This window comes from Podarcis erhardii (assembly GCF_964252035.2).
Source record: "Podarcis erhardii genome assembly, chromosome: 11".
In the NCBI taxonomy this organism is placed as follows: domain Eukaryota; kingdom Metazoa; phylum Chordata; class Lepidosauria; order Squamata; family Lacertidae; genus Podarcis; species Podarcis erhardii.
Genome location: NC_138501.1, coordinates 55,447,411 through 55,474,643, shown reverse-complemented (window position 1 = coordinate 55,474,643; position 27,233 = coordinate 55,447,411). Strand labels below are relative to the sequence as shown.

General features: G+C 54.6%; 2 protein-coding genes across 3 annotated transcripts in view; both read left to right on the top strand.

Moving 5' to 3' along the window:
- PIGO (phosphatidylinositol glycan anchor biosynthesis class O) overlaps window positions 1–27,233 on the top strand; it is a 114,431-nt gene that overhangs the window by 52,447 nt on the left and 34,751 nt on the right. The window lies entirely within an intron of this gene.
- Window positions 826–27,001, top strand: ATOSB (atos homolog B). 2 transcript variants are annotated; one of them, XM_081881516.1, is made up of 10 exons: window positions 826–983; window positions 11,510–11,631; window positions 13,870–14,106; window positions 14,425–15,515; window positions 17,905–17,963; window positions 18,264–18,372; window positions 19,071–19,229; window positions 22,502–22,570; window positions 22,735–22,931; window positions 25,327–27,001. In XM_081881516.1, the coding sequence occupies exons 4-10, from the start codon at window positions 14,520–14,522 to the stop codon at window positions 25,478–25,480; spliced, it is 1,743 nt and encodes a 580-aa protein (XP_081737642.1). In that variant the 5' UTR covers window positions 826–983; window positions 11,510–11,631; window positions 13,870–14,106; window positions 14,425–14,519; the 3' UTR covers window positions 25,481–27,001. The 2 variants fall into 2 exon arrangements, with proteins under 2 accessions (XP_081737642.1, XP_081737641.1); XM_081881515.1 differs by lacking the exon at window positions 826–983 and adding an exon at window positions 7,361–7,512.

Below are 27,233 nucleotides of genomic sequence, written 5' to 3'. Positions count from 1 at the left end.
ACCTGCACTGCAGCTCTCCACTTGGATCCAGGCTCTCCAGACACACACTCTCTCCTGCCAAGTTAAAAGGCACAGGGGTGGGGTTCCAATGAAGCTTTACTCAGAGTAGAACCAACCGAAATTAAATCTTAGAATGGGAGAGTTGGAAGGGACCCTGAGGGTCATCTAGCCCAACCCGCTGCAGTGCAGGAATCTTCTGCCCAACGTGGAGCTCGAACCCGTGACGTTAAGAGCCCCACGCTCTACCAACTGAGCCATCCATTGAGTTCAGTGGGTCTCCTCTGCGTAAAACTCCGTCGACTGCCACCCACGTTTCTGAGGTTGCCCCAGAAGCGCGAGAAGAGCCGACCTTTCAGAGGGTAAAAAAACCTTCCCCCAAACGCAACCCCCCCCACTCCCCGCCCTGGGTTTCTGGAAAGCGGCCAGCCTGGGCCGCCCTTTGGAAATCCTGGCTAACATGGGGCGTCCCCCCCCCCCCATGGATCCTCTCCCTGGCGGATCCTCTCCGCGGTGCGCCCCGAGGGAGCGTCTCCTGGGGCGGAGCAGCGGCGCGCTCCTTCCCCGCCGCCGAGGGATCCCTCTCGCCTCCGCGCCGCCGCGGCTCCTTCCTCCGCCGGGATCTCCCTGCGCCCGGCGGAGGGAGGGCGAGCCAGGGCGGCGCGGAGGGGCTCGGGCGCCCGGCTCTTGCGCATCCGCGGGCGGCGCATTGCCAGGGATCGCGCCCGTCGGGGCTGCGCGGACTGGAGGGGGCGGGGCTTTGGTCCCGGGGCGGGGCGGGGGCTGAGAGGCAGGCGGGCCGTCCAATGGGGCGCCGGGGGCGGGGCGCGGCGGAGCAGCTGGTAGGAAATGGAGCCCGGCGGGGAGTCAGGCGGGAGGCCGGCGGCCGGGGGCTCCCGGGTCGTCACCCCTTGCAGGGGGGCTGCTGCTGCTGCTGCTGCCCCAGGCCGGGACCAGGAGCAGGCTCGCCCCGAGGGGGCTGCCAGGTGAGCGCGGGCCGCCCGCCCCGAGGGGCCTCTCCCCCCGCCCCGTCCCAGCCCCCCAAAGGGGGATCCTGGGAAGACGCCCCCCAGCAGGGACGCAGCCTTTGTATCCGCGGAGGGCGGGCGGGCGGGTGGGGAGGGGGCTTCCCAGGGCTGCCTTCGTGGGGGGGGGCTCCCTCTCCTCCCCCGACGAGCGTCGACATGGCACGGGGGGGGGGCGCTGTCCTTTGTATGGTTCCGTGTCACTGCATCCCCCCCCTTGCATGGTTCTGTGTCGGGGGGGGGGGCTACCGGAGCCGCCTCCCTAGATGGGGAAAAAGGCCCCGGGGCTGCCACAGATCTGGCAGGGTTTTTGGGGAGGGGGCGCACGCGAGATCGGGGGCTTTGAGCTGGACTTGCAGACTGTTGCTTCTCCCCCACCACCCATGGGAAGGGCTGCAAGCGCGCCTCGGTCGTTTTAGGGGGAAGGTTGAGGGGGGTTGTAAAGGGACTAGCCCCCCATAAGGGTTGGTGCAGTGGGGGCTCTGGAAGGAGGCTGTGCCGCAGCTGTGGGTGCTTTTCAGCCACTCAAGCTGGGTTATTCTTATTAATAATTGTTTATTAAATTTGAATACTGCCCTATACCCGTAGATCTCAGGGCAGTGCTCCCCCCTTCCTGTGGCTACCCCATTGAGAGTCCTGATTTTTTGGGGGGGCAGGCACCCCTTTTGTCTCCAATCTCCTGCTCTCTGCCCCCCCCCTCCTGCCTGCCAAGGTTGCAGAACCGGGTCTGGCAGGGGGCGGCTCTGCTGCTCAGATCCTGCGCAGGTTTCGGGTTGGCACAGCCTCTGCCCAGGTGTGACCCAGTCCTGCCCATTCCCTCCTGGATGGGATGAGACAAGGGTTTGCTCACAAGCCAGGTGCCAGCACCAGCTTCCCAAAAGCAGCCACCCAGGTGTGACTCATTGCTCCAGGTTCCTGAGCTGTCTCAGCCCCCTTTGTTGCCAGGGTGGGCGGGGCTGGGGGGCAGCTGTGCTTGTGGCTGGTGCTGGACTTTTGGTCCCAGGGTCTGTCTGGGCTGGCAGTAGCAGCATATGTTGGTGCGGGGCCTTTACCCAGTGGCAGAAGCAGGAAGGTCTCTGCCCCCAAAGAACTTACATTCTGAAATATCAGGAAATGGGGAGGGCTGAATGGGAGCAAGGGAGGGCTTCAGAGGGGACTGTGAGGGTCATAGAATCAAGGGACCCAATTCAGGAAGCCATAGGCTTTCTGGGTTTTGAGGATTGCTCAGCATCATCCTGTGTTAGCTGAGCTGCTTCCTTCCTTTTCTTTCCCCTCCCCTTTTTGATCTCATTTTGCAGGCTCTCTGGGGCTGGGACCTTTTCCATGTTGTTTTTCTATAGTGCTGTGCTGCAAGAAGTCCAGAGGGCAGGGACACAAGGAGGGGTCTTTTCTGTGGTGGCTCCCCGTTTGTGCAATGGTCTTCCCCGAGAGCCTTGCCTGGCACCTTCGTTACATATCTTTAGGAGCCAGGCGAAAATGCTTCTCTATAACCAGGCCCTTGGATGTTTAGCATTCTGTGACAGCAGCATAAATTTAGGATGCAGCGGGGTGGGTGTTTGTTAAGGAACCTTGTGGTGGGTAGCATTGTGGCCAGGCAGGGGCAGGGAGATTCTTTACTCTGCCAAGCCCTAGAGTGGCTTCCTGGCCTCTTGGGCCTCCGTGCAACCCTGGCAAAGGTCTGGGCCGGAGCTCTCAGCTGGGAATGCCTCTGGCCTGCCTGGCAATTCCTCTCCTCTTGCCCCCTTTCAACCCCCAGGCTCAGCTCGCAGGGACCTCGTTGCCCTCCTCCTCCTCCTCCTCCCTGCTCCCCAGCTGGGCTGCCCAGAGGAGGGCGTGGGGCCTGCGTGGCAGGTGAGGCTGCCAGGGGGCATCTGAAGCAGCCGAGCTGGTAGGGCAAGCAGGCAGGCTTCCTTTGCGCCAGCTGGAAGGTGTCCTTATCGCCCAGCCTTGCCCTCTTGTCTGGCGGGGCTCCAGGCCTCGGAGCCAGCTGCTTCAGCAGTGCCAGCCTCCCTTCCACCCCTGGAGCTGGTTCTGGAAGCTGTGGCGGGGCCCTTGCTGGCTGGATGCCACAAAGAAGCTGTGGCATTTCTGGTGGCAGCCCAGCAGTAGGTGAGTCAGCCGGGAGAGAGGCGTCCTCTGGGGCTGACACGGGCAGCTCTTGAGTCAGCAAGGAGGCCCAGCTGAGAAGTGGAGACAGGAAGCTGCTTCACCGCCGCCGTGGTTCCCCTCGGCCCCGACTTCTCCCTCGGCCTGCAGGCGGTGGGATCTCATGACCGCACTCCCCTCTGGCAGTGATCATGCGCGCGGGGTGTGGGTGTACTACAAAGAGGCGTAATTTTATTTGCACGCCGCCTTAACACATTTCAAGCCATGTTCAAGGCGGCTTCCAGCATGAGAAAAATGCAGAACTGCTAAAGTAGTCATGAACAATGAAAAAACCTTTAAAAAAATGCATAACCGGAGTGAGCAGTTTCCACATAAATCACAAGAAGAACTAAAATAAATATACGAAAAAACAACAACACACCACCCAGCAACAGCAGCAACAGCCCGCCCCCAACAACTAACCCCAAATAACTCCCCAGCCTAAGATTCTGCTCAGCAGCTTTTGTAGTTGGAGTCAGTCCAGGCCCTGCGCTTCCAGGCAGCGTTAGAAGCTCGGATCTATAAGCCAGGCGCCAAATGACTTCTTAAACCCGGGTTACAGTCACCAAAACGGAATGCCTAGTTTTCTATTTTGGGGACAGACGGCTCGAAAGTTGTGTTTTTCAATGTGGCTTTTGGGTTCCTGACATTCATTCTGATTCTGCAGATAAAATATAGCCGATGGAATTGCACAGGATGTGTTGCTAGTGGGTGAGAACAGTCAAGATTCAAGGATCCCCAGGGATACACCTCCAGATGGGGGAGACGTCAGGTGCCATCCTGGCCCCTGGGCATTTTCACCACAAGTGGCCGATAGCCAGATGCAAAATGCACATGGCGCCTGGCACATTTTGAAAGTTGCTTCCAGGCTAGGGAGCAGGTGTTGCAGGGCTCACAGCTGAGCCGGTCTCTGGCCTCTTCTGCAGCCAGCTGGAGTCAGTCAGGCCCCGCCCTGGACCAGGCAAAGGGGGCTCACCTAGTCCAGCCTCCTGTTTCCACAATGACCAGCCAGGTGCCCCCATGGGAAGCCCCTGTTGCAACAGCAACTCTCTGCTACTGTGGTGCCTCGCAAGACGAAATTAATCCGTTCTGTGAGGCTCTTCGTATAGCGGTTTTTTCGTCTTGCGAAGCAAGCCCATTGACAGCTTAGCGGATTAGCGCTATTAGCGGTTTAGTGGCTTTTAGCGGATCAGCTGATAAGCGGCTTAGCGGCTTAGGAAAAGGGGGGGAAAGGGAAAAAAACCCGCAGGAACTCGCAAGACATTTCGTCTTGCGAAGCAAGCCCATAGGGAAATTCGTTTTGCGAAGCGCCTCCAAAACGGAAAACCCTTTCGTCTAGCGGGTTTTCCGTCTTGCGAGGCGTTCGTCTTGCGGGGCACCACTGTACTGTGTTTTCCAGAAACTGGGATTCAGAGGCATGAAGGCAGAGCAGAGCAAATCATCTTCCAATAGTCCTCATCTCCATGCCTTTGTCTGGTCCTTTTCAAAGGCCACACTTTAACTCTGCGCTGAGTTCCACAGCTTAGCTATGCTCTACATGAAGAAGAAGAACTTTCTGTTCTCTGTCCTGCATCTTCCAAGGCTGCCCATGAGCAGCTTTTCCCTGTCCACTTTCCCAGGAAAGGCCTCGGCTGCTTTGTAGGGACAGCTGCCTTCTCAGCGATCAGCACAGCGTGTCAGTGGGGTCCAAAGGTTTCTGCAGCCGCTGTGCTTTTCTGGATTTTGTTCTGGAGCGCAAAGTTCCTCTCTGAATCCGGGGTGCTCAAGCTCCTCCCCTTTGCTCAGTTGATATATTTATTGTATTTATAAATATATTTATATGCCGCTTTTTCGTTTTTTAAAAAATCGAAGCAGTTTGCAACATGCAGTTATGGGTTGTTGGCTGCTTTGAGAAGTTTGTTCTCGGCTGCTCCCCTCATGTGTCGGGAAGCAGATTTGGGTGCAGTTTGTCTTCTGCGGCTGATGGCCAGGCCACCTTCCCTTCTCACTCTGGCCCAGGATGAAGCAAGGTGGGCTCTCTTTTACCCAAGAGCCTCTGCTCCCTTCCTGCCTTTGGGCTCTCAATGCAAGATGCTGAGAATCCTGAGCAGGAGATGCTGACAGCATCTTCACATCCCAGAAGAGGTGTTTTCTTGGCCTCATCCGTGAGAACGGGATGCTGGGCCAGATGGGCCTCATCCAGAAGCCTCTTATGTTCTTATGCCCAACATGCAAAGATTGGGAGTGGGCAAAAAATAAAACTCTGGAAGAGATTTGCTCTTTCTGCGGAATAATCACCAGTGAAATGGTTAATTGCTGTGTAATGGAGTCGCTCCTTCCAGAGGCTGCTCCTTCCAGAGGCCCCCCCCCCCCCCCGCTCTACAAACATGTTTTGTCTGCTTCTGCATGATAAGGTTGAGAACTCCAAACTTCCTAAGCCCAGGCAAAATGCTCTGTTATTTTTAAAATCGATTCTAGGGTGATCTATATTGTCCCCACCCATCCTATCTTTGCAGCAGAAGTAAATTTACTGTGAAGTAAATCCATCCGAGAGACAATACAGTAGCCGCCAAGCATGTTTTGCGGCTGAGTGGGAATTTAAAATAATATAAACTGATTCTTTGTTTGCCAAAATTTTATTCTCAGGTGTTTGTGGTCCCCCACCCCAATTTGGCAGCTGCCAAAGGATGAAAATGAAAATGCAGAGTGTCCTGCGGGTTGGGGCCTGTGGCTGCCTTCGCCTCTCACCCTGGCTGGTCCCTTTGTCAGTATAGATTGAGTAAAAACCAAGAAAAATGTCCGCAACCTTCCTTTCACTTTGTAGAAACACCCCAAGCAGCGCTCTTTCTTTGCGTGACAATTGCAAACTGAGTTGTGCATTACACATTTCATGTTGTTGGGGCTGTTAGGGAAACTCTGGCTTCCCTGTGTCCGTGAGGCTCCTCCAGGCCTTGCAAAGCCATCCTGGGCCCCTCCCTGCCGCCTCGCTGGCACCTGCTCCCCTCCCCCGCCAACTCCCTCGCCTCCATTTCCTGGGGTAAGTTTGCCCAGGCTTGACACCAGCCGGTTCTTAGCCTGGCGCTGTCCTTTCCTGGAGCTCGCCCCCGGGGGTGTGTGTGGGGGTCCTGGATCAAGGGCTGGAGGGATGGGCTTGGAACGAGTTCAGATTCTCCATTTCTCTTCCTCATCTGCAATGTGGGAATAGCAGCAGCAGCCTGCCTTGCAGGGCTGTTGTGGAAGCTCACAGGGCTGAGTCTGTCAAGCCCTTTGACCATAAAATGCAACATCGACTGCATATTATAGGAGACTGAGCAGCGGAGGGAGGCTGTATGGGCACCTCTCTGTGTGCCAGCATGGGTGGCAGAGAAGGGCATGGCTGTGGGGCAGAGAAGCGACCCACAGCTGCTCCTGGGGCTTATCTGTCAGAAGCAGCCAGGGGAGCTGTGTCTCTGCTCTGTGTGTGACAGAGAGAGAAAGGGGCAGAGAACAAGCTTTGCTTAAGTGTGACTGAATGGGTGCTGCAGCTCGAGGGAACGTAACGGTATCTGCCAGAGACGCTTTAGCTGTGGCTCCTGCTTTTCGGGGGGTTGGACTGGATGACCCTTAGGGGTCCCTTCCAACTCTACCATTCTGTATTCCCCTCAGCCATAGCTGGGGAAGGAGAAAGACCTGTCTTGTTGATCCGGGGAGAGGGGAGAGGGGAGAGGGATTCCAGGCCTGGCTGTGAGTCCCCCTGGCTGCTTGAAGAGACTGCTTGAGAGGCCCTGTGGTGTAGTGGTTAGAGCGTTGGCCGTGGAGTCCAGGGCTCAAATCCCCACTTGGCCCTGTAGCTCCCTGGGTGAGCTTGGGCGCCAGTCGCTCTGCCTCTCAGCCTGGCGTCCGTCACAGGGTTGTTGTGGGGATTAAATGACGACCAGGAATGCCAGCTTGAGCTTCTCAGAGAGGAAGGTGGGGTAGAGCGACCAGTTGTTCCCTGTTGGCACCCTGGCATTGGCTATTTGGGCTTGTCCCGGTGGCGTCTCCAGGGGCAGCAGGGCTGGAGGAAGGCACTGGCAGGAGACCCCCCCCTGCACCCCTTTTGTTGTTTGGCTTTCTTGGCTGATTTACATACTGTGCTCCCATTGGCTGGCTCAGCCACCACCATGGTGACAGCTGACTGAATGGGGAGGGAGGGGGTGTCTGTCCAGGGGAGGTGATTTGGGAGGGGGGCAGCAAGCAGAGCGAGACCCAGGAAGGACCCTGGGAACTCCCTTTGCATAACCCACAACTTTGGGTCTTTACCTGCCTGGCACTTGTGCCAACGTGGGCAGAGGCCTCCCTCTCCGGCTCTTGGTGGGTCTCTGGGTGCCTCTGCAGGAAGAGAAAGGTAAAGACTTGCTTCGGAAGGAACTTCCTGCCTAAAAGTGCCTGAGGACTGCCTTCCCCTCGGGATGCGGCTTGGCTCGCTTGCTCGAGCCCTCTGTGGGGGGAGCTGGGGGACGATCAGGATGGGGGGCAGCCCCACCCCAGAGGCAGGGGTCTGTTGGATTCAGCCTTTGCCAACTTGGCGCCCTGCCGTTGGTCTGGACTCCCGTGATGCAAAACATAGAATCATAGATTTTTCTAGAGTTGGAGGGGACCCTGAGGATCATCTAGTCCAACCCATCTGGCAAGCAACTGGTTGGCAAAGGCTGAATTGGACCGCCTGGCCTTGAGATGAATGGCATGGCCTCTCCCCCACGTAGGGGAGCAGGGCTGGGGTCTCCTGGATTCTGCCTGGGGACTTACAGCCCAGAGAGGCATGAGGAAGGGGGGCACTTCTGGACCACCCTCGTGGGCTCTGCACTTGTGACGCTCCCTTTTACATTGGTTTTGGTTTTGCCCCCGTGGCTCCAGCGCTGGCCTTTGGGCGCCATTTCCTGTCCATGCATCTGCTTCCTCCCTGTCTGTGGTTTCGCGCTTGTCATTCCAACCCCCCTTAAATACAGTCGTACCTTGGAAATCGAACAGAATCCGTTCTGGAAGTCCGTTCGACTTCCAAAACATTTGGAAACCAAAGCGCTGTCTCCTTGCTTGGTTTGGGGCCCTGGGCTTCTTTCTGCTCCCTGCTTTACATTCTTCCTTGGGATTCCAGCATCCTCCTCGGCTCCTGTGAAAGGATTCAGTTCTCGCTGAGCCAGCGGCAGCAGCCTCTCTCCTGCCTCACTGCCCCTATTTGGAGCTTGCAGAAGGCTCCAGGAGAGGTCTGCCAAGCCCAGGCCCCCCATGCCTCTTCTGCCCCCTCTCCCCCCATGCCAAATGCAGCGGGGGGGAATGGGAATTGTGGGTGGCAGGGCCCCATCACTGCCTCTTGCCCACGGGACTTTGACCCATCCCTGCTCAGCTAGAGGAACCTGGGGGCATCTGTAGTCCTGGTTTTCCAGTTCTCTCCACCACCTCCTCCTCCTCTTCAGGTCTGCCTGCTTCATCTTGAGGCGAGGAGTCCCACCAGTTCCTCCTTCCTTTCTCTCATGAGGCTGGCACGGCTCTTCCAGTTCAGATACTTCAAGGGATGCCGCCCCAGCCTGCTGCTTCATTGTGCTCAGAATAATAATAATAATAATAGTTTATTATTTATACCCTGCCCATCTGGCTGGGTTTCCCCAGCCACTCTGGGCGGCTTCCAACCGAATATTAAAAACAATGCAGCGTCAGACATTAAAAACTTCCCTAAACAGGGCCGCCTTCAGGTGTCTTTTAAAAGTAAAATAGTTGTTTATTGCCTTGCCATCTGGTGGTAGGGAGTTCCACAGAGCGGGTGCCACCACCGAGAAGGCCCTCTGTCTGGTTCCCTGCAACCTCACTTCTCGCAGGGAGGGAACCACCAGAAGCCCTCGGAGGAGGACCTCTGTGTCCAGGCTGAACGATGGGGGTAGAGAAAGGGCTGCTGGGAGGACAGATGCCACAGGAGGAAGAGGGCAGCACCTAAACCTGCCGTGCAAGGAAAGCAGAGCCCGGGAAAGTGGCCTCAGTAGCATCTCTCCCCCTCTTGTTGCCAAGTGTTGCACAAGCCCCTGGAATTGCACAGATTCTTTTCCCACTCGCTCCTCCTTGGGGCGCTAGGCCTCCTGCTTTCCCTCTGCGGTCGGTGGTGGGGCTTGTGGCTCCCACGCCCCTGCCCCCTCTTTCTCCCTCTTTCTCCTGCTTGGCCCTTGCTTGCGGGGGGAGCAGGTTTGGCTCAGCCAGTGGCCCGGCTTGTGGGATGCACCTGGGCCTCTTCGCTGGCTCCTCTCAGTCTCCTCCTTTCCTGGATAAACATACCCGGCTCTTCCAACTGTTCCTCATCAGGCTTGGCTTCTAGACCCCTTGATCATCTTGGTTGCCCCCTCTCCCCTGCACACCTCCCAGCTTCTCAATATCCTTCCTAAATTGTGGTGCCCAGAACCGAACACAGTATTCCAGGTGTGGTCTGACCAAGGCAGAATAGAACGGCCCTATAACTTCCCTTTCCCCCACAAATAATATTTATTCAAATTTTCAAAAAAAAATTTACAAAAAGGAACACAGAATACAGAAACACAACATATCCAAAAGAAAAGTCAAATAAAGAGATAAAAAAGCAAAAAAAACAGCCAAAAAGAAAAAAAGAAGGAAAAAAAAATACAATAAAAAAACCCCAACCTTAATATAGTTCCCTTTCTTAACTTCTTTCCTTGACCTCCTCACACCTCCCCTCTTTGTATTCTACTTCAAATAGAAATAGATATTTCAGCAAATCCTTCATCCTTGTTTTTATCCTCATAACTTATCTTAATATACTGTAATTTTCCATTCTCTCTTTTACCAATTAGCCATCCACTTTTACTTTATTTAATCTTATTTCTCATTTAAAACTTATATATCTGAACTTATTCTCTTAAGACGTTTCCCCTGAGATCATAGAAATTCCGTTCCACGATTTTCCCATCTCTCATTAAAAGAAAAAAAGAAAAGAAAAAAGATATACACTTTAGATTCCCAATTTTTCTTTCACCAACTCCCCTCCCCGGTCTCGGCCCCTACCAACAGTTCTATCAATAAAAGTCCATCAACCCGGAGATCTTAAGTCCGAGGCTCTTAGCTCTCTTTCATGTCCCCTCTGCCGATCTTTTTGATAGTCTTTGGTGCTGAAAGACAAATCTCGGGGGAGCTCCAACCTAACAGTAGTCATATTCCTTCTTAGCAAGTCTGCCAGGCTTCCATAGTTGAAGGTAGGGCCCGTAGAATATTCCAAATCTTGTTTCACGGCCCTATAACTTCCCTTGGTCTGGACACTAGACTTCTGTTGATGCAGCCTAGAATAGTATTAGCTCTTTTTGCTGCTGCATCACACTGTGGACTCACATTTCACTAAGACCCCAAGATCCTTCTCACATGTACTACAGCGGTACCTTGGTTCTCAAACACCTTGGTATTCAAACAACTTGGAACCCAAACACTGCAAACCCGGAAGTGAGTTTGTAAACTTTTTTCAGAAGCCGAACATGCTCAGTTTTGAATGTTACGCTTCCAATTTGAGTTCCACACTTCCATTTTGAGTGTTACACTGAGGTCTGTCTGTTTTTAATATTTTACGTTTTTGTGACTCTTTTTCACACTGTTTTTGTGACCCAGTTCGGCTACTGATTGATTGTGTGACTGCAGAACAGTGGACGCTCGGGTTGCGAACATAATAATAATAATAATAATAATAATAATAATAAATTTTATTTATATCCCGCCCTCCCCAGCCGAAGCCGGGCTCAGGGCGGCTAACAATAATCAAATTAACAATAATCCCACACATGATCCGTGTGGGATGCAAGTTCACAATCCGCAGCGTTCGCAACCCACAGCAGCGCGTCTGTGCATGCGCGAGTTGCAATTCAGCGCTCCTGCGTATGTGCGACCTCTGAAACCCAGAAGTAACCCGTTCTGGTACTTCCGGGTTTCAGAGCATCCGTAACCTGAAAAAACACAACCTGAAGCGTCTGTAACCCGAGGTATGGACTGTACGTGGTTTATTGCTTTCATTTTATGGGTCAGTGGTCTTGTTAGAAAGTGAAATTCGTGGTAAATTGCTGTTTTGGGGGGTTGTTTTTAAAACTCTGGAACGGATTAATCCATTTTGCATTACTTTCTATGGGAAAGAGTGCCTTGGTTTTGGAATGCTTTGGTTTTGGAACAGACTTCTGGAATGGATTAAGTTTGAGAACCAAGGGACCAATGTACTGGCAAGTCAGGTGTCTCCCACCTTAACTAATAAATATTATTTGGTACTTGAGAGAATTGGATGATTGCATAATTAAGCATTATTTTTGTGCCCTTTGAGGGGCCACGTGGCAACGAGTGCATCTCTCACCTGGTCCTCTGTGTGCTTCTCCCAGGTCTTGAAGAAGGTGCTCTGCCAGAATCGAGGGCTCCTGGGGTCTCTGCCGCTGGCGGAGTGCCATGGGAGAAGGCCCCTGCTGCCATTGCTGCTCTTCGTTTGAAAGGTCCTGTGGAACTGGTGAGCTAGCAAGTCAAGTAACCTTTATTGGCATCGCATAAGAACATTCAGAATACATTCAGAATAGATAGGCCCATGCGATCTCGTCGTCACCCCAACAGCACAGTCACCCATCAAAGGGCAGAAGGGGTGAGCAATCTGCCTCATCTCTGAGGGTTCCCAGCAAGGGCCGGATCCGACAAAAAATCAAATAGAGGAACTTGGCTCTGGTGAGCTCCTGGTCTCTCCCCTGGAATAAGAAGCGCATAACCTCCGTCTCTGTTTTCCATGTTGGAATACATAGATGGTCTAGAAATTGTGGGCGGAGATCCTCATAAATTTTACAGTTAAGGGCCATGTGAGCGAGAGTTTGGTGAGTGAGCGAATGAACAGCCTGCGGTTGCAGCATGATGCCGCCTTGCAGGGCGAGTCTCTGCTGAGCTTCCCACTGAGCAGGGACTGGGGACCCGTGGCCCTTCCACGCACCGCAGCAACTAGCCAGTGGCAGGGGTGGGGTGTGTCATTCAACAGAACCTGGGGGGGGCAACAGGGGTAGCCACCCTGGCCTCCTAGAAGAGACAAGCTTACAGTCCTAAGCAGTGCTAGAATTCCCCAGGCAGCAGGCGTGTTTCGCACCTGGTGCAGGTCCAATTGCAACCATGTGGAGACCTCTGGATGCCAGGCTTGCGACTGACATCTCCACCTGGCTGGCCTCGCCAGCTTTCTTAGGCAGGTCAGCAAAAGAGCTTATTGGTTGCATATATGACCCACCTTTTTCTACAAGGGGTCCATGGTTCGCCCCCTCCTCAGTTAATCTCTACAACGTCCCTGCAAGGCAGGTGAAGAGGCTTCGACCGACTGCAAGGTCGTGAAGGAGTGGTCGTAGTCTGACCCTCTGGCTTCCTGGAGTCCTTCTGCTGTGGGGCAGCTCTGTCAATTAAGTAGGGAAATAAATAGGGGGAAGCAAAATGTCCCTTAGAGAAGCATCTGAAATATTTTCCTTGAAGTTTGAATTTGTTTTCTTCTGGATCGTTTTACTGGATGTTTTATATATGTGTGAGTGTGAGTGTGTGTGTGTGTGTGTGTGTGTGTGTATATATATACACACACACGCGCGCGCACACACACACACACACACACAGTGGTGCCTCGCAAGACGAAATTAATCCGTTCCGCGAGTCTCTTCGTCTTGCGAAGCACGGCTATTAACGGCTTAGCGGCTTTAAGAAAAAGGAAACAAACTCGCAAGAACTCGCAAGACGTTTCGCCTTGCGAAGCAAGCCCATAGGGAAATTCGTCTTGTGGAACGACTCAAAAAACGGAAAACTCTTTCGTCTTGCGCGTTTTTCGTCTTGCGCGTTTTTCGTCTTGCGAGGTACCACTGTACACACACACACACACACACACACACAAACATTTTTATTAATTTTCAACGTATCATTTCCAACAGTCATTTAATATTTCTTATCTTATACAATATTTTAGACTTCCGTCAACAACCTCTGAAGATTTTCCGTTCTTTAACACTTATTCTGCATTTCTTAATTTCTTAATTACTTTTAATCTCTTCACAGTCTTCCTTGCAATATTTCATATAATCCTCCTGACAGAACTTCTTGCAGTCCTACTATCGTAATCTGTTTATTACAATTGCTTTTCAAATAGTTCAAATATTTACTCCAATCTTCTAAGAATCTCTGATCCCGCAGGTTTCGAATCCTTCCTGTTAATTTATCTAATTCTGCATAGTCCATTAATTTCATTTGCCATTATTCTTTAGTTGGCAATTCTTCTTGCTTCTATTTTTGCTGCCATTATTGCATATAAAAACAGTTTATTATCCTGTCTTATTAATATCCTCCCCTACAATGCCAAGTAAAAAATGCTACTGGTTTTTTAATAAATGCACCGTATTTTTCGCTCTATAAGACGCACCACACCACAAGACGCACCTAGTTTTTGGAGGAGGAAAACAAGAAAAAAAAATATTTAGGAGGGAAAAAGTGTGTCTTATAGAGCAAAAAATACGGTATATTTCAACATCTTTTTCATCTCATTATATATCTTATATATCATTTCCCAGAAGTTTTTCACTTTCTTACATTCCCACCACATGTGATAAAAAGTTCCTTCTTTTTCCGTTTTACTGGATGTTTTAATGTGTTGTAAACCACTTTGATTCCCCCCCTTCAAAATATAAAGCAGTATAGAAATGAAATGATTAATGATGATGATGATTCTGTGTTTGTTTCTCCGCAGCCCCACTGCTACTGCTGCTTCCGAGTTGCCCTGTTTGCCCACGAGGACTTTGAGGAGGCCAGGGGGCAGAACTTGAGCCGCAGCCCGTGATGGTGGGAGCCATTCCCAGGCAGCCACGCCGCTTCTGGGGAGTGCCAGGGTGGAAGATCTCGCCTGCCAGCTACGCCAGCCACCGCCTGCTGCTGGAGGGGGAGCCCAGGGCGCTCAGGTGGAGGACGAGGGACCCTTTGCAGAGAGGTGAGTGCCCGGCTGCTTTGAGGAAGGCTTGCCCCCCCCCCCATGGGGCACTTGGGCTAATGGGCTGCAGCGGGGGGTTCAGGACTTTGCTGCCGTGCCCCTTCGCCAAACAGCTCCTGCCCTGGAGAGCTGGAGAGTTTGTCTCTACCTGGTCAGGTATGGCAAGGGCTGGAGGAGGAGACAGCACCACCTGTCCTGCGGAAGTTGCCTTTTCCTAAGCATCCTGGCAGCATCTCTCCACTTTCTTGAGGCTGCACATGAGTTCATGAGCCTTTTATTTTTGCGCTGCCCCTCACCCGCCTTCTCTTCTCGTTCCAGATGCGGCCATGAAGCACACTTCATAGCAGGGGCTTTCTCCAGGCTCCCAAACGCCCCGCGGCACTTTAGCACCCTTCCCAGCCCCATCGCACCCCATGCGGCACATCAATGCAGAGTCGGCCCTCCCCCAGGAGCGCAGTGCAGGCACCAGCCGGGAGGAGGAGCAGGAGGAAGAGGAGGAGGCGGAGGAGGAGGAAGGGCCCCTCCCCTGGCGCCGCCACCGCGGGGTCCTGATGGGCTGCAGCCCCCCGGAGCTCGCCTGCCAGAAGGTCTACCAGGTCTCCATCTTCTCCCCACCAGCCGGCTGCTCCCCGCCTCCGGAACAGAGGGCCCCCGGGAGGCAGCCCATCAAGCGCCCCTGCCCGGAGCCCCAGCGGGGGCCGGAGGGGGCCGAGTGGGACGCCAAGAGGGGCCGCTGGGAGGAGGGGGACGACGACATTGAGGATGGGCTGCTGGTGGACGAGCTCTCCCTGGGGGGTGCTGCCCAGCACTTCTCCCACAGCGGCCTGCGGGTGGTGGAGCACCGCCCCGAGAGCAGCCCCCCCAGGGCACGAGGGGCCACCCCAGCACAGGCCCCGCACACCCCTTGCGACACTTTGCACACGGCGAAGAGAGGCTGCGCCCCCACCTCGCCGGACCCTGGCCCCGCCGGGGGGCAGGAGGAGAACGGGGGCCCCAGGGACCAGGGGCCCTCTGGCCCCAACCGCCTCCTGGGCCCTGGCTTGCACAACCTTGCACATCAGCCCCAGCTGGGGGACGTGCCCCTAGGGGCACCCGGAGGGCACCTAGAGCCCGGCACTCCGCCAGCCGCTCAAGGCTTGGATGCCAACGGGCTGGGCTCTGCCGAAAAGACTCCACACCCCGGCTGCGGGCTCCTTGGCGTAGGGGCCGGCTGCTGCCCGGCGAAGCGGAAGTTGCTGCCCTCCTCGGCGGAGGGGGCGGCCGAGGCGGGGGGCTCTGAGGACGAGGGGCGCCCCCCTGCCCGGAAGAAGAAGAAGAGGTCCCCGCCCTGCCCCCCCGTGCCAGCCTCCTGCCGCAGCACCGATGCCAAGGGCGCCCCTTTCTGGAACCACCTGCTGCCGGTGGCCAAGGTGAGATTTAGCTTTGCTTTGGGGGGGGCTGGGTTAGGTGTGAGCTCCCCCCTTTGTGGGGGTCGGGGGAGGAAGGTTGCAGCTTTTTGGTAAAGGACCAAGCTTCTGTGGTATTATTTATTTCATATATTTTATATACAGTCGTACCTTGGTTCTTGGACGGAATCCGTTCCAGAAGTCCGTCCGACTTCCGAAAATGTTTGAAAACCAAGGCACGGCTTCCGATTGGCTGCAGGAGCTTCCTGCAGCCAATCGGAAGCTGTGGAATTCGTGTCAGATGCTCGGGTTCCAAAGAACATTCGCAAACCGGAACACTCACTTCTGGGTTTGTGGCGTTCGGGAGCCAAAATGTTTGAGTCGCAAGGCATTTGTGAACCAAGGTATGAATGTATTTATTTTATACGCCAATCGGTCATAGGAAGAAACCTCAAAGTGGTTTATGGAAAAGATAGAACAATGAAAGGATCGCTGGGGAGATTTGCAACCGTGATTTGAAGCATGCAAAAAGTTAAATCCACGATAGAATAGAGTAAAAAGATTGAAACCTACAAAATGTCACCAAGGAAATGTTGCGGACAATAGTTTGTTTCCCAGTGAGGAGCAGGGCCTCGTTTGGTCGTCTCTCAGTCTCTGCAAAGGATTTTCTCTGGCCCTTGCCTGCTATTCCTGAGTTGCGAAGACTGGAGACGTCGGCGGGTACCTAGAAATGTGAATGCTGGTCCTGAGGCGTCTTGTATTTGCAGCCTTTGGTAAAGTGAGTTTCGCCTTGCCAGTCAAGTCAGTTCAGTGTCTGCCCAGGTGAGGCCAGAGGGAAGGGAGAGAGAACCCTGTTTCACCCCCAAAAGCCTAGACCAGCGGTTCTCAACCTGTGGGTCCCCAGATGGGGACCAGCTGGGTTTTGGCTCCAGAGCTCAAGTTAAAGCATTTTAGCTAAGGAAAAATAGGGATTTTGGTGCAGTTTCAAACTGCCTGCACAGTCAGTTTGGGGTTTGGGAAACCCATTCCTTCAGTTGGACTACAACTCCCATCATCCCTGAGCTCTGGCCTTGCTAGCTAGGGGTGATGGGAGTTGTAGTTCAACAACATCTGGGGACCTACAGGTGGAGAAAGGCTGGCCTGGACTAAGACAGGCTTCCTTTAACCTGCCAGCCTGTCTTGGGGGCTCCTTCCTTGCTTGAGGGGTTGGGGAGGCCATTGTGGTGGTTGTGGGGCCCCTGCCAAGGAGGGCAGGGTGACAGGGGTGGGGGGCTGCGGTGGCGAAGCTCTGCAAGAGAGGAGACTCCCACGCCCAGATGTGCGGAGGGAGGAAAGGGCCTTCTGCAGATGCCTCTTTTCCATCTGCCTCCAGCATGTCAAGGCTGAGCTCTGAGCCGAGGGTTGTGCCATGGGGCGTGAAGCCCTTTGGCACAAGGGATGCCTTGTGATGCCTCATCCCCTGGAGCAGAGCTGCTGGCCCCTGCCCTTTCCCCCTCTCTCTGCCACGGAGGTCACTGCCTGGTCACTGAGCATGTGACCCGCCGGCCTCTCTCTGGAAGAGCCCAGCCACTGGCTGGCTCTGTGGGAGCAGGCAGGCACCCTGCCTCTGACCTGGGCACTGGGTCTCTCCCTGGCAGCTGCCCACCCCCAGGCTTGGCTCCCCTCTCCCGCCCACCAATGCCCACCTCCTCCAGGCACACTGGCTCCAGAGGACCCTCTCGGGGGACACTTCCAGGAAGTCACTGCAGAGGCTTCTCCCCCCGAGAGAAGAGCAGGCAGGAAGGCTGAGCTGTTGCTGCGGGGTGGCGGGAATGGAACCCCACTGATGGGGGGGTCCTTTGGGGCTTGGTGGGCAGGCGGGGGGGTCCCAGGCAGGCATATGGAATAGAGGGTGCAGGTGGCTCAGACACCTCACCTCTGGGGCCTGTCCGTGTGAGGGAATGAGCGTGCGCATGCAGTTCCCGGGCCGGCTGCCTGCACGGCGGGTCTTGTGGGGACCAGATGACGGTCGCTTTGTGGGATCTGCTTTTCGAGAGTTCGGTGCGACCGCATCCTACATGGGGGTTCAGTCCCAAGGCTCCTGGGGAGATGCAAAAACACGTCTTCTCCAGTTGCCCCAGCGTGAGCATCTCTACCCTTCTGGAGCCAGCGTTGCACCCCCTGCCCCCAGCACAGGAGGGTTTTCCTGGCACAAAAAGAGCCTTCAAGCTCTCTCCCCTTCTTGTGGCTTAACCAGTGGAATTCCAACCTGTTGGCCTGCAAAGGCGGAGCTGTTATTGCACGGGTCAAATGTGCCCAAGCTGCCATTGCTTTGCAGTTCGGGCCACCAGGCTCCTTTGCTGCATTTGGGGGTCTAGCCTCTAACCTCCCGCTTCCCCTTTGTGTCTCCTCACCCCCCACCCCAACCCCCCAGGGCTCAGCCACCAGCGGTCCTGCCAGCTGCCAGCTGAAGGCCAGGCTGCGCCTCAAACAGTAAGTGCCCCCCCTGCGTTCCCTTTCGGCTCCCCCCACAGTCAGTGACCCCCCCCCGGTGGCCGCCAGAGTTGCTGGACTGGGAGGGGGGCTCTTGGGCCTTCCCTGTTTGGGTGCCCTGGGCTGGCAGCCTTGCCCTTGTGCCCTTGGCTGTCTCCCTGGCAGAGGGAGGGGTCGCCCTCCCCCCCCCAGCTCTCTGGAGATGCTGCCTGGGAGCTTTGCTCTGGCAGGTCTCCGGGGTGGGCCGGGCGTGGGGGGCCTCTGCTCAAACTGACCCCCCCGACCTTCTGCCCCCAACAGGAGACATCTGCGCAGCAGCCTGCCCAGGAGCCCAGCGGGCTGCAGGCCCCCCAGCGCCACCCCCTGGGCCACCACCTCCACCAGCCGCGCCCTGCTGGGGACCTTTGAGGTAACGGCGGCTGGGAGGCTCTGGGTGCGAGGGAGCGCTTCCTCTGGGGCGCCCGGGATTGAGGAGGGTAGAGAGGCACCTCTTCCATGGGGAGACTGGCTCCGTCTGCCCCGGGGGGTGGGGCTGGAGGGGCAGGGGGTGTTGCCTCCACCCTTTATGTGGCCCTGGGAGAGCTGAGTCCTGGGCAAAGGGCACTCTGGACATGGAAACGGAGAATCACAGAGTTGGGAGGGACCCAGGGGTCATCTAGTCCAACCCCCTTCAATCCCCGAATCTCAACTGAAGCATCTAGGACAGAGGGCCATCCAGGACATGTCCGCCCCCCCTGCCCCCGCCCGTGTAAAGAGGCTTCAGCATGACGTGGCCCCTTTTGGCCTCTGTGATGGCCAGGCAAAGGGATCCTAGACACCCTTTCCTGGCCTCTAGTGTGGATGCTGTCAAGAGCCGCTGTGCAATCCAGTCAGATATTATTATTATTATTATTATTATTATTATTATTATTATGCAGGTGCCTGAGCTGCTCTTGCTGTTTGCACTGGGGAGGGAAGGGTTAAAGAGCCCTTTGCCCGCATGGCTGAGTTGCATGATAAAAGGGGGGTTGGAGATGAGATGGGAGGCCCCTTTGTGTGTTGGGTGGGAGCCCATTCCCTTCCCCTGCTGCCTGGCTGGCCCACCCACCCTCTTTCCTCCCTGCACAGGAGTCCATCCTGAAGGGGCGCTTCCCGCCGGCCGGCCGGATCGAGGGCTTCACGGCGGAGATCGGGGCCAGCGGCTCCTACTGCCCGCAGCATGCCACACTCCCTGTGGAAGTCACCTATTTCGACATAGCGGAGCACAGCGCCCCTTCGCCCTTCCTGGTAGGTGCCCTGGGGGTGGGGTGGGGGTTGGGTGGGGTGGGGGCTTTGGGAAGGGACTTTGGGGGCTAGTGGCATGGCAGGGGCTGACTTCAGTGGACAGTGGACAGACCCACGGGGGCAATGGGGTAGCATTGACCGCCCCTGGTTGGTCATAAATGAACCTGGCTGGGAAACCCCATACATTCTATTCATTTATTTATTTTGTTTAAATTGTTATTAGATTTTTTATTTTTATCATGTTAACATTTCAAATCATCGAAATAGAAAAAACAAAACACATTTCCCAAAATTCCCCCCCCCCCCCCAACTTCCCTCAACTTCCTCTTCTGGTTTTATACATAGTGACTTTTCCTCCTTTTTTTGTTATATCTTCATATAAGTTCTTTATATTAATTATTGTTATTTCTTATCATTTTAACATTGTCTTTATAAATTGTGTATTAAATCCCATACATTCTAGAAGACGAGACAAAACAATGGGTACACCTGGAGAGAGACATATTCTGAAATACCCCCACCACAGCAAATCCATTCCTCCGAAACAAACTAAGGAAAATCCCCACAACGCTAAACAGGTTCACACAGGCCACGCTTAAAGCATGGAAGGAAGAAGCAGGCAAACTGTCCCCAACCCCATCTCCACTAGTTCCCCTGGGTTACCACCCGTTATTCCTCCATGCAGCACAAAACCTCCAGATAAAAACCTGGCAAGGCAAAGACTTATACCGTATAGCAGACCTCTACAAAAATAACAAACCCACTTTGACATAAGAAATACAAGACAAACTAGGGGCTGACACACCACCAATTACATGCCTCCTTAACTGCCATCCAGTTGTAAAATTAGCATCAACTAGGCCCCTGACAACCTTCGAAAACCTCCTCCTAACAACAAAGGGACACGGCAAACAGATGGTATCCACAATATACAAATACTACTCCAAAATCCCACAAGGCCCCCCCCCATGACGCTATCAAAAAACAGTGGGAGGATGACACAGGCTATGAGATTAGCCTCACCCAAGGGACTAGAATGTGGTCTAAACGTCCCTTTGAATCCATCTCAGCTAAAAGAAAAGAACTCACTCTGAAAATCACATACAGGTGGTACCTAACACCAAGAAAACTAACACTAATACTCCCAGGATCCTCACCAAAATGCTGGAGAGGGTGCACCTCCACAGGCACATACCTCCACATGTGGTGGGAGTGCCCCAATACCCAACTATTCTGGACAACAGTCATACGAGAAATAAGTAAAATATCCAAGCAAGTATTAGAAATAACCCCAAAATTGGCCCTACTAAATAAACATCGTCCAAGACAATAATGGCCACTCACACCACAAAGAGCTCATAACCCACCTATTCTCAGCAGCCAGAAACATCATAGCCACTGGAGAGACCTGTCAGGAGTAAGCCTGGACCAATGGTACCAAATAGTATGGGAAACAGCCTTACGAGAAAAACTAACCAACAAACTGAACTGACACAGGGACAAACAGAAGAAGATGCCTTCAGCCCGGTATGGCTCCCCTTGATCACATACCGTATTTTTCGCTCCATAGGGCGCACCTGACCATAGGGCGCACCTAGTTTTTAGAGGAGGAAAATACGGGAAAAAATATTCTGAATAAAATGTTGCACTAAACTATTTAAAGCGGCAAAGCGGGCGGCTCCTGTCCGCTTTTCTGCTTTAAATCGAGCCTCAGAGGAGGGTAGGAAGGGGAACCATGGCTTATCTAAGTCCAGTTAATAATGCTGAGCCAGACTTATGGCCATCGAGATTAGCCTGGCCGCCTCAGTGGAAATCTGGGGAGGCTGAGGGGGACTTTCCAGTGGTCAAAGTGTGGTTGTGTCTTCCTGCCCGGCATCTATTTCCTGCCGTCTTTCCCCCCTGCACCCCCACACCCTGCTTCGAGGGAAGGAAGCGGAGCCATGGATCCTCTGCTCGCAACTGCAGTGGATTCCCTCCACTTTGAAGCAGGAAAGAGGGAGAGGAGCTGCTTACACGAGTGTAAGCTGCTCCCCTCCCACTTTGCTGCTTCAAAGGGAGCCCAGGAGGAGGGAATCCGCTGCAGCCGTCAGCAGGGGAGGATCCATGGTCCCCTTCCTTCCCTCCTCCGTAGTTGCTTTGAAGCAGGAAAGTGGGAGAGGAGCTGCTTACACGAGTGTAAGCTGCTCCCATCCCACATTGCCGCTTCAAAGGGAGCCCGGGAGGAGGGAATCTGCTGCAGCTTCCCCCACCTCCCGCAGAAGTCGCACGCTCTTTAAAGGGCTGCGCGGCTTCTCCTGGCTTTTCTGGGAGGTGGGGGGATTCCCCCACCTCGTAGAAAAGCCTGCAGGAGCCTCTCAGCCTTTAAAGAGGGCGCCACTCTTGGGGGCTTTTCCCCGAGGAGGGAGAAGGGACTGATGCGGCCAGTCAGTCCCTTCTCCCTCCTGGGGAATAGCCCGCAAGAGCGCACGAAGCTTTTGTGCGGCCTTTGGGGGCTTTTCCCGCCTGCCTCCCCCCTGCATTCGCTCCATAGGATGCACACACATTTTCCCTTGCTATTTAGGAGGGGAAAAGTGCGTCCTATGGTGCGAAAAATATGGTACACAGCCCAAGAAGACAACGACAAAAATCCACCAACTGCATTCGAATCAATCTGGCTAACCTGATCCAAAACACCCACACCCACCCCACTCACACATGAAAACAAATCTCACTACAGCCAACCAAAGACAACCAACCACCCCCTTGGCCACCCACAACCTCTCTCATCACCAAAGAAATACCACAAGTGAATAGTAAGGAGACCCACACAAGTGATGCTGACACAAAACCCCACACATACACTAAGTAGAATAGAAGCATTGCCACCTGACCCCACCCCAAATACCATTCCCCTCTCTCCTTTTCTACCTAACCTAATACTATATGCAACACGAATGTCTTGCAACAAATGAAACATCTGTAGAAAACACAACTTGAATAAAGAGACAACGCACGTATTTTTGTAAACTAAGAAATCTTTAATCTATCTATCTATGGAAAGGTCTTAGCTGGTCCAGCGTTTCTGCTGTGGTCCAAGTGGCCACGAAATGCTCTGCACTGGCCGCTGCCCAGTGGAACTGCCCTTTCCATTGCCCACAGCGCCCCTCCCAGGGATTGTGGCTTCCCAGTCTGCAAAGTGAGCGTTATTCCACTGCCCTTACCTGGGTGCCCCTTCCCTGTCCCTCCTACCATCCTCTGCGCCCCCCTGAGCCCCTAACCTTCTCTCTCTGCTCCAGGGAGTCATTGATTTGGAATCCTTGGGGAAGAAGGGCTACAGCATCCCCAAAACGGGCACCATCCAAGTGGTGAGTGGCAGAGGTGGGCAGGTGGGCAGCTTGGCTCCTGAGCTGTGCATGCGAAGAGAGAGGGGAGCAGGGAGGTGGCCTAAGGTTTGGGGGTGGGGAGCCCAGAGACCCCTCCGTGGGGCAGCTGCTCTCCCCCGCCTCCGTGACGGCCTCCCCTCTTGCAGACCTTATTCAACCCCAACAAGACGGTGGTAAAGATGTTCCTGGTGACCTACGACTTCCACGACATGCCCGCCAACCACGTCACCTTCCTGCGCCATCGCATCTTCCTGGTTCCCGTTGACGAGGAGGTGGAGCAAGGCCCCGGCCCAGCCCAGAGCGAGGGACCCAGAAGAGTCCTCTGCTACCTGATGCACCTGAGGTGAGGAAGAGCTGGCCGTGGGGCTGGCCGTCTGGGGTCCCTGGGCCCTTCCTGGGCCACCCTAGTCCAGTCCTGGCAGGACTATCCATCTACACGCCCAAACACGAGATCATAGAATCATAGAATCCTAGAGTTGGAAGAGACCCCAAGGGCCACCGAGTCCAACCCCCTGCCAAGCAGGAAACACCATCAGAGCACTCCTGACATATGGTTGTCAAGCCTCTGCTTAAAGACCTCCAAAGAAGGAGACTCCACCACACTCCTTGGCAGCAAATTCCACTGTCAAACAGCTCTTACTGTCAGGAAGTTCTTCCTAATGTTTAGGAGGAATCTTCTTTCTTGTAGTTTGGAACCATTGCTCCGTGTCCGCTTCTCTGGAGCAGCAGAAAACAACCTTTCTCCCTCCTCTATGTGACATCCTTTTATATATTTGAACATGGCTATCATATCACCCCTTAACCGCTTAGGGCTTTTGCTTCTGGGCCCAAGCATAGAATCTTAGAAGCGTAGCTTTGGGAGGAACCCCGAGGGTCATCCAGTCCACCCCCCCAGCAGTGCAGGAACCCCAACTGGAAGGTTTACGGTGATTTCTGAAAGTCCTACACAAAAAATAATACAAATGCAATGTGAGTGTTTTGGGAGTCCTGGCTTTATCTGGGGCTGCTGCCACCTAAATATTTGCATGGGGCTGTTTCCCCCAGTTGCCTTGGAGGTGGGGAGGCTGCTCCTTGCTCCCCCCCCCCCGCCACCCCAGGCATGGCAGTCAAACGGTGCCTGATCCTGGCAGTCTCTAGGGCAGGGGACGGCAATTTTTTTAAGCCACGGGCCGGTCCGCTATCCCTCAGACCTTGTGGTGTGCCAGAGGAGTGGCAAGGGGGGGCAGCCACTGCGCTTACCTTCCCAGGGGCGCGATCCATAGCGCATTTCATCTCAGTGGGCTTGAGCGGTTCTTCAGGCACTGAACAAGTGGCCTTGAAATGATTGCGGCTTACTTGCGAGTAAGCGCGTCTTTAGGGCTCTTAGTGTCCGTGCATCCAGAGGCAGGGCAGGATGTGGCTATTTGCCGATACGCGACATCTCCTGGTGGCGCAGGTGGAACCTGGCAGGGGCTTCCAGAGGTGGCGAGGCAGGAGGAGCCAATCTCTGCCAACCAAACGCCGCTGAAGTAAACCAGGCACGGTGTTTGATTGGCAGAGACGTCCCCGCGCTGCGCCAAGGTAAATCAGGTGTGGCAATTGAGTGGCACAGCCGCCGCTGCCGCCTGGCCTCTTCCTCCCGTCACCATCACTGGGAGTCTCAGCTTCACGGCAGGTTCCAGCTTTGGGGCACGGGCCAGATTTACCACCCAGGTGGGCCTGATCCAGCCTGTGGGCCTTAGTTTGCTGACCCCTGCTCTAGGGGAAAAGCTGTCTTGGGCAGTGACATTTTTGTGCCCCATTTTCCTTAAAAGATCACAAGGAAATGTATTTCACATATGTATGGCCACTTTAAGAAGAGTGACAGGGCTCCTCTAGCCCAGGCTCCTGTTCTCACAGTGGCCAACAAGATGCCCTAATGGGGAAACGGCAAGTAGGATTTGAGCACAAGAGATTCCAGAAACTGGAATTTGGAAGCATCACTGCCTGCAGCCATCGAGCGAAGTAGCCATTCCAATCCTCTTTTAAGGCTGCCCAAGTTGGTGGCCATCGCTGCTTCCTGTGGGAGGGAGTTCCGCAGTTTAACTCTGCACTGCATGAAGAAATTCTTTCTTGTTTCTAGCCTGAATCTTCCCACATGTCGCCTCATTGGAGATCCTGATTCTGTCATGTCTTTTGTGTAGGGATACTTGATGTAGGAACCAAGTGACCTCTCCTCTGCCTCCCCTTTCAGGAGAAAATGGTTTGCCCCAGCAGATTGAAGCTTAGCACACCATCCAGGCTGGGCCCAAGCACCTTTAAGTGCTGGATCTGACCCTTCTCCTGCAGACCGCCTCCCCCCGCCGCCCCATCAAAGCCGGTCCACTCGAGTGGATCGAATGCCATCTTGCTAAATCAGCTCCGTAGGTTCTCCTCCCCTCCCTGCCAATGTCTTACCCCACTTGGGCTATAGTGCCTTTGTTCCTCAAGCTAAGCAGTCTGCCCCCCCCCAATTCATAGGGGAGAGGGCTTTGGATGCCTACAAGCCAGGAAGGCTCTGCTCTGCCCCCACAGCTGGAGGCAGCCGTGCTTCTGAATCCCAGTTGCTGGAAATCTCAGGCGGAGAGAGTTGCTCTCATGCTCAGATCCTGCTTATGGGTTTCTCCTTGAGGAATCTGGTGATGCCGGACTAGATGGGCCCCTGGCCTGATCCAGCTGCAGGCTCTCCTTATGGTGCTCCAGGTTCCTAACCTCTGAAACGTGGCTCCTCCGCTTCCCAGGTTCCACAGCTCCAAGTCGGGGAAGATTTACCTGCACGACAACATCCGCCTGCTCTTTTCCCGCAAGTCGATTGAGATTGATTCGGGGATCCCCTACGAACTGAAGTCCTTCACCGAACTCCCACGCAACCCCTGCTACTCCCCCCGAGCCTGAGGGAGGACGGATGGACGTGGGGAGAACCCCACCCGGAGCCAAAAGGGCTTTGGCAGATGAAGAAGGAAGAGGAAGGGTCCTGAGTGCGAAAGATGAACTGGGCTCATAGTTTTTTTGTCTGCCTCAAGAGAGAGGCCTGCGCCCAGCCTGGATCTCAAATGCAGTGCTTCTCAAAGTCTAGTTGTGGTGCCCTGTGCGGTTTGGCAGGGGTTGGGGGGCAGGAGGAACTGAAGGAAGGGGCTGGCCGAAGGAGGGGCAGGGTGGCGTTGAAACAGGGGTGGGGTGGGGAGAGACAAAGAGGGGCTGGGGCTCTGACATTAAGATTTGGGGCCATCTGAGTGGAGGGCAGGGTGAGACGTGTGTGTGTGTGTGTGTGTGTGTGTGTGTGTGTGTGTTGGAAGTACGAAGCACTGAAAGGGTCATGAGGGGGCGGGAGGGAAGGAAGACGGAAGATGCAGCCTTGACCATCCAGGCAGAGGCCTCCATCTGCTTCACGGGCCGCCACCTGAGCGGAAATGGCTCACATTGGCAAGCAGAGGATGGAGTCGCGGACGCGCTGGGGACGGTGGGGGCTCCCAGCTTTGCACTTGAACCTGCGAAGAGCAGCTGTGTGTGGTGGGGGGAGAGAGCAAGCCGTCATTTGCACCCCACGGGGCTTCCTTCGCGTTCCGGGATTCCTTCCTCCTGGGGGCCAGGCTCCCTGCCCTTTCTCTAGGGCATCAGCCCACACCTGCTCTCCCCTGCCTTTTGCCTGATGCACGAGACTCGGCAGTCCCCGGATCTTGCCCAGCTGGCCGAGGGCTTGGCGCAGGCAGAAGACCGTGAAAGGACCCGGCTCCTGGCATCATGACACCTGGTCCGCCTGGGGGGTTTCCAAGAGGCAGAATGCAGGAGGGGCGTCTTGGGAGAAGCTGTGTTTTGAAGGTGGGGAGACAGTGAGTGTGGCTCGCTGCTGTGTCTCCATGTCTTGAGCCGAGACCACCTCCATGCCCACCTCAGGTTGAAGACATACACGGTGCCAAACTTGATGACGTTGCCATGGGTGGGTGGGGTGTAGAGGAGCCGAGTTGAAGTTGTTTTGGGACTCCTGCATGGCAGTTTCCCTGTATTGGGTTTTTTTGTTAGGGGGTTCTTGGGGGTGGGCTGGGGGTCAAAAATGCTGCCTTTGCAATCACCTTGAGGCCCCTGCCAGGCGGGTGGGAGGGGGGTGGCGCAGGGGCGATTTGCACCATTTCACAAAGGAGAAAGGAAGCCTTGCTTCTGTGAAGGATTTTGGTCTTTGAGGAGCAGGAGGAGGAGAGGGCAACTTCGCCTCGCCCTCCGAACTGGCCCTGCGTTGCGTCTCCTCCCACGTCCTGCTCCCGTGACGAAACAGGAAGGAGGAGGGGAGAGGGGCAACCATTGTAGACACTTGAAAATATTTATATTGAAGAAGAAAAAAGATAGAAAGGACTGTACCAGATACTTTCTCTCTCTTTTTTTTTTAAAAAAAAGAAAATTCTATAAATGTGTGTTTGGAAATGGGAGTGTGTCTTCATTTTGTGCTTGCAATACTCTCCGGCCTCCGTTTAACGTCAAGACGACCCTCCTCACAAGACCCCAAAGAGCGGCCCGGAGCCTGGGCGTCAGTCAGGCACTGGCCTGTTGTCTTCAGAGTAATCTCAGCAGTTGCCCCTGAATGGAACTTTCCCAAGATGAATCTTGTAGGGCGGTTCTTCCCATCTGCGCCAGGAGAATGGGTCTCTTTCACTCG

Coding starts and splice junctions, on each gene's coding strand:
- ATOSB (XM_081881516.1), top strand. CDS start 14,520: ATGCGGCACATCAATGCAGAGTCGGCCCTCCCCCAGGAGCGCAGTGCA. Junction 15,516..17,904: donor ACCTGCTGCCGGTGGCCAAG/GTGAGATTTAGC, acceptor CCAACCCCCCAG/GGCTCAGCCACCAGCGGTCC. Junction 22,571..22,734: donor AAACGGGCACCATCCAAGTG/GTGAGTGGCAGA, acceptor CCCCTCTTGCAG/ACCTTATTCAACCCCAACAA.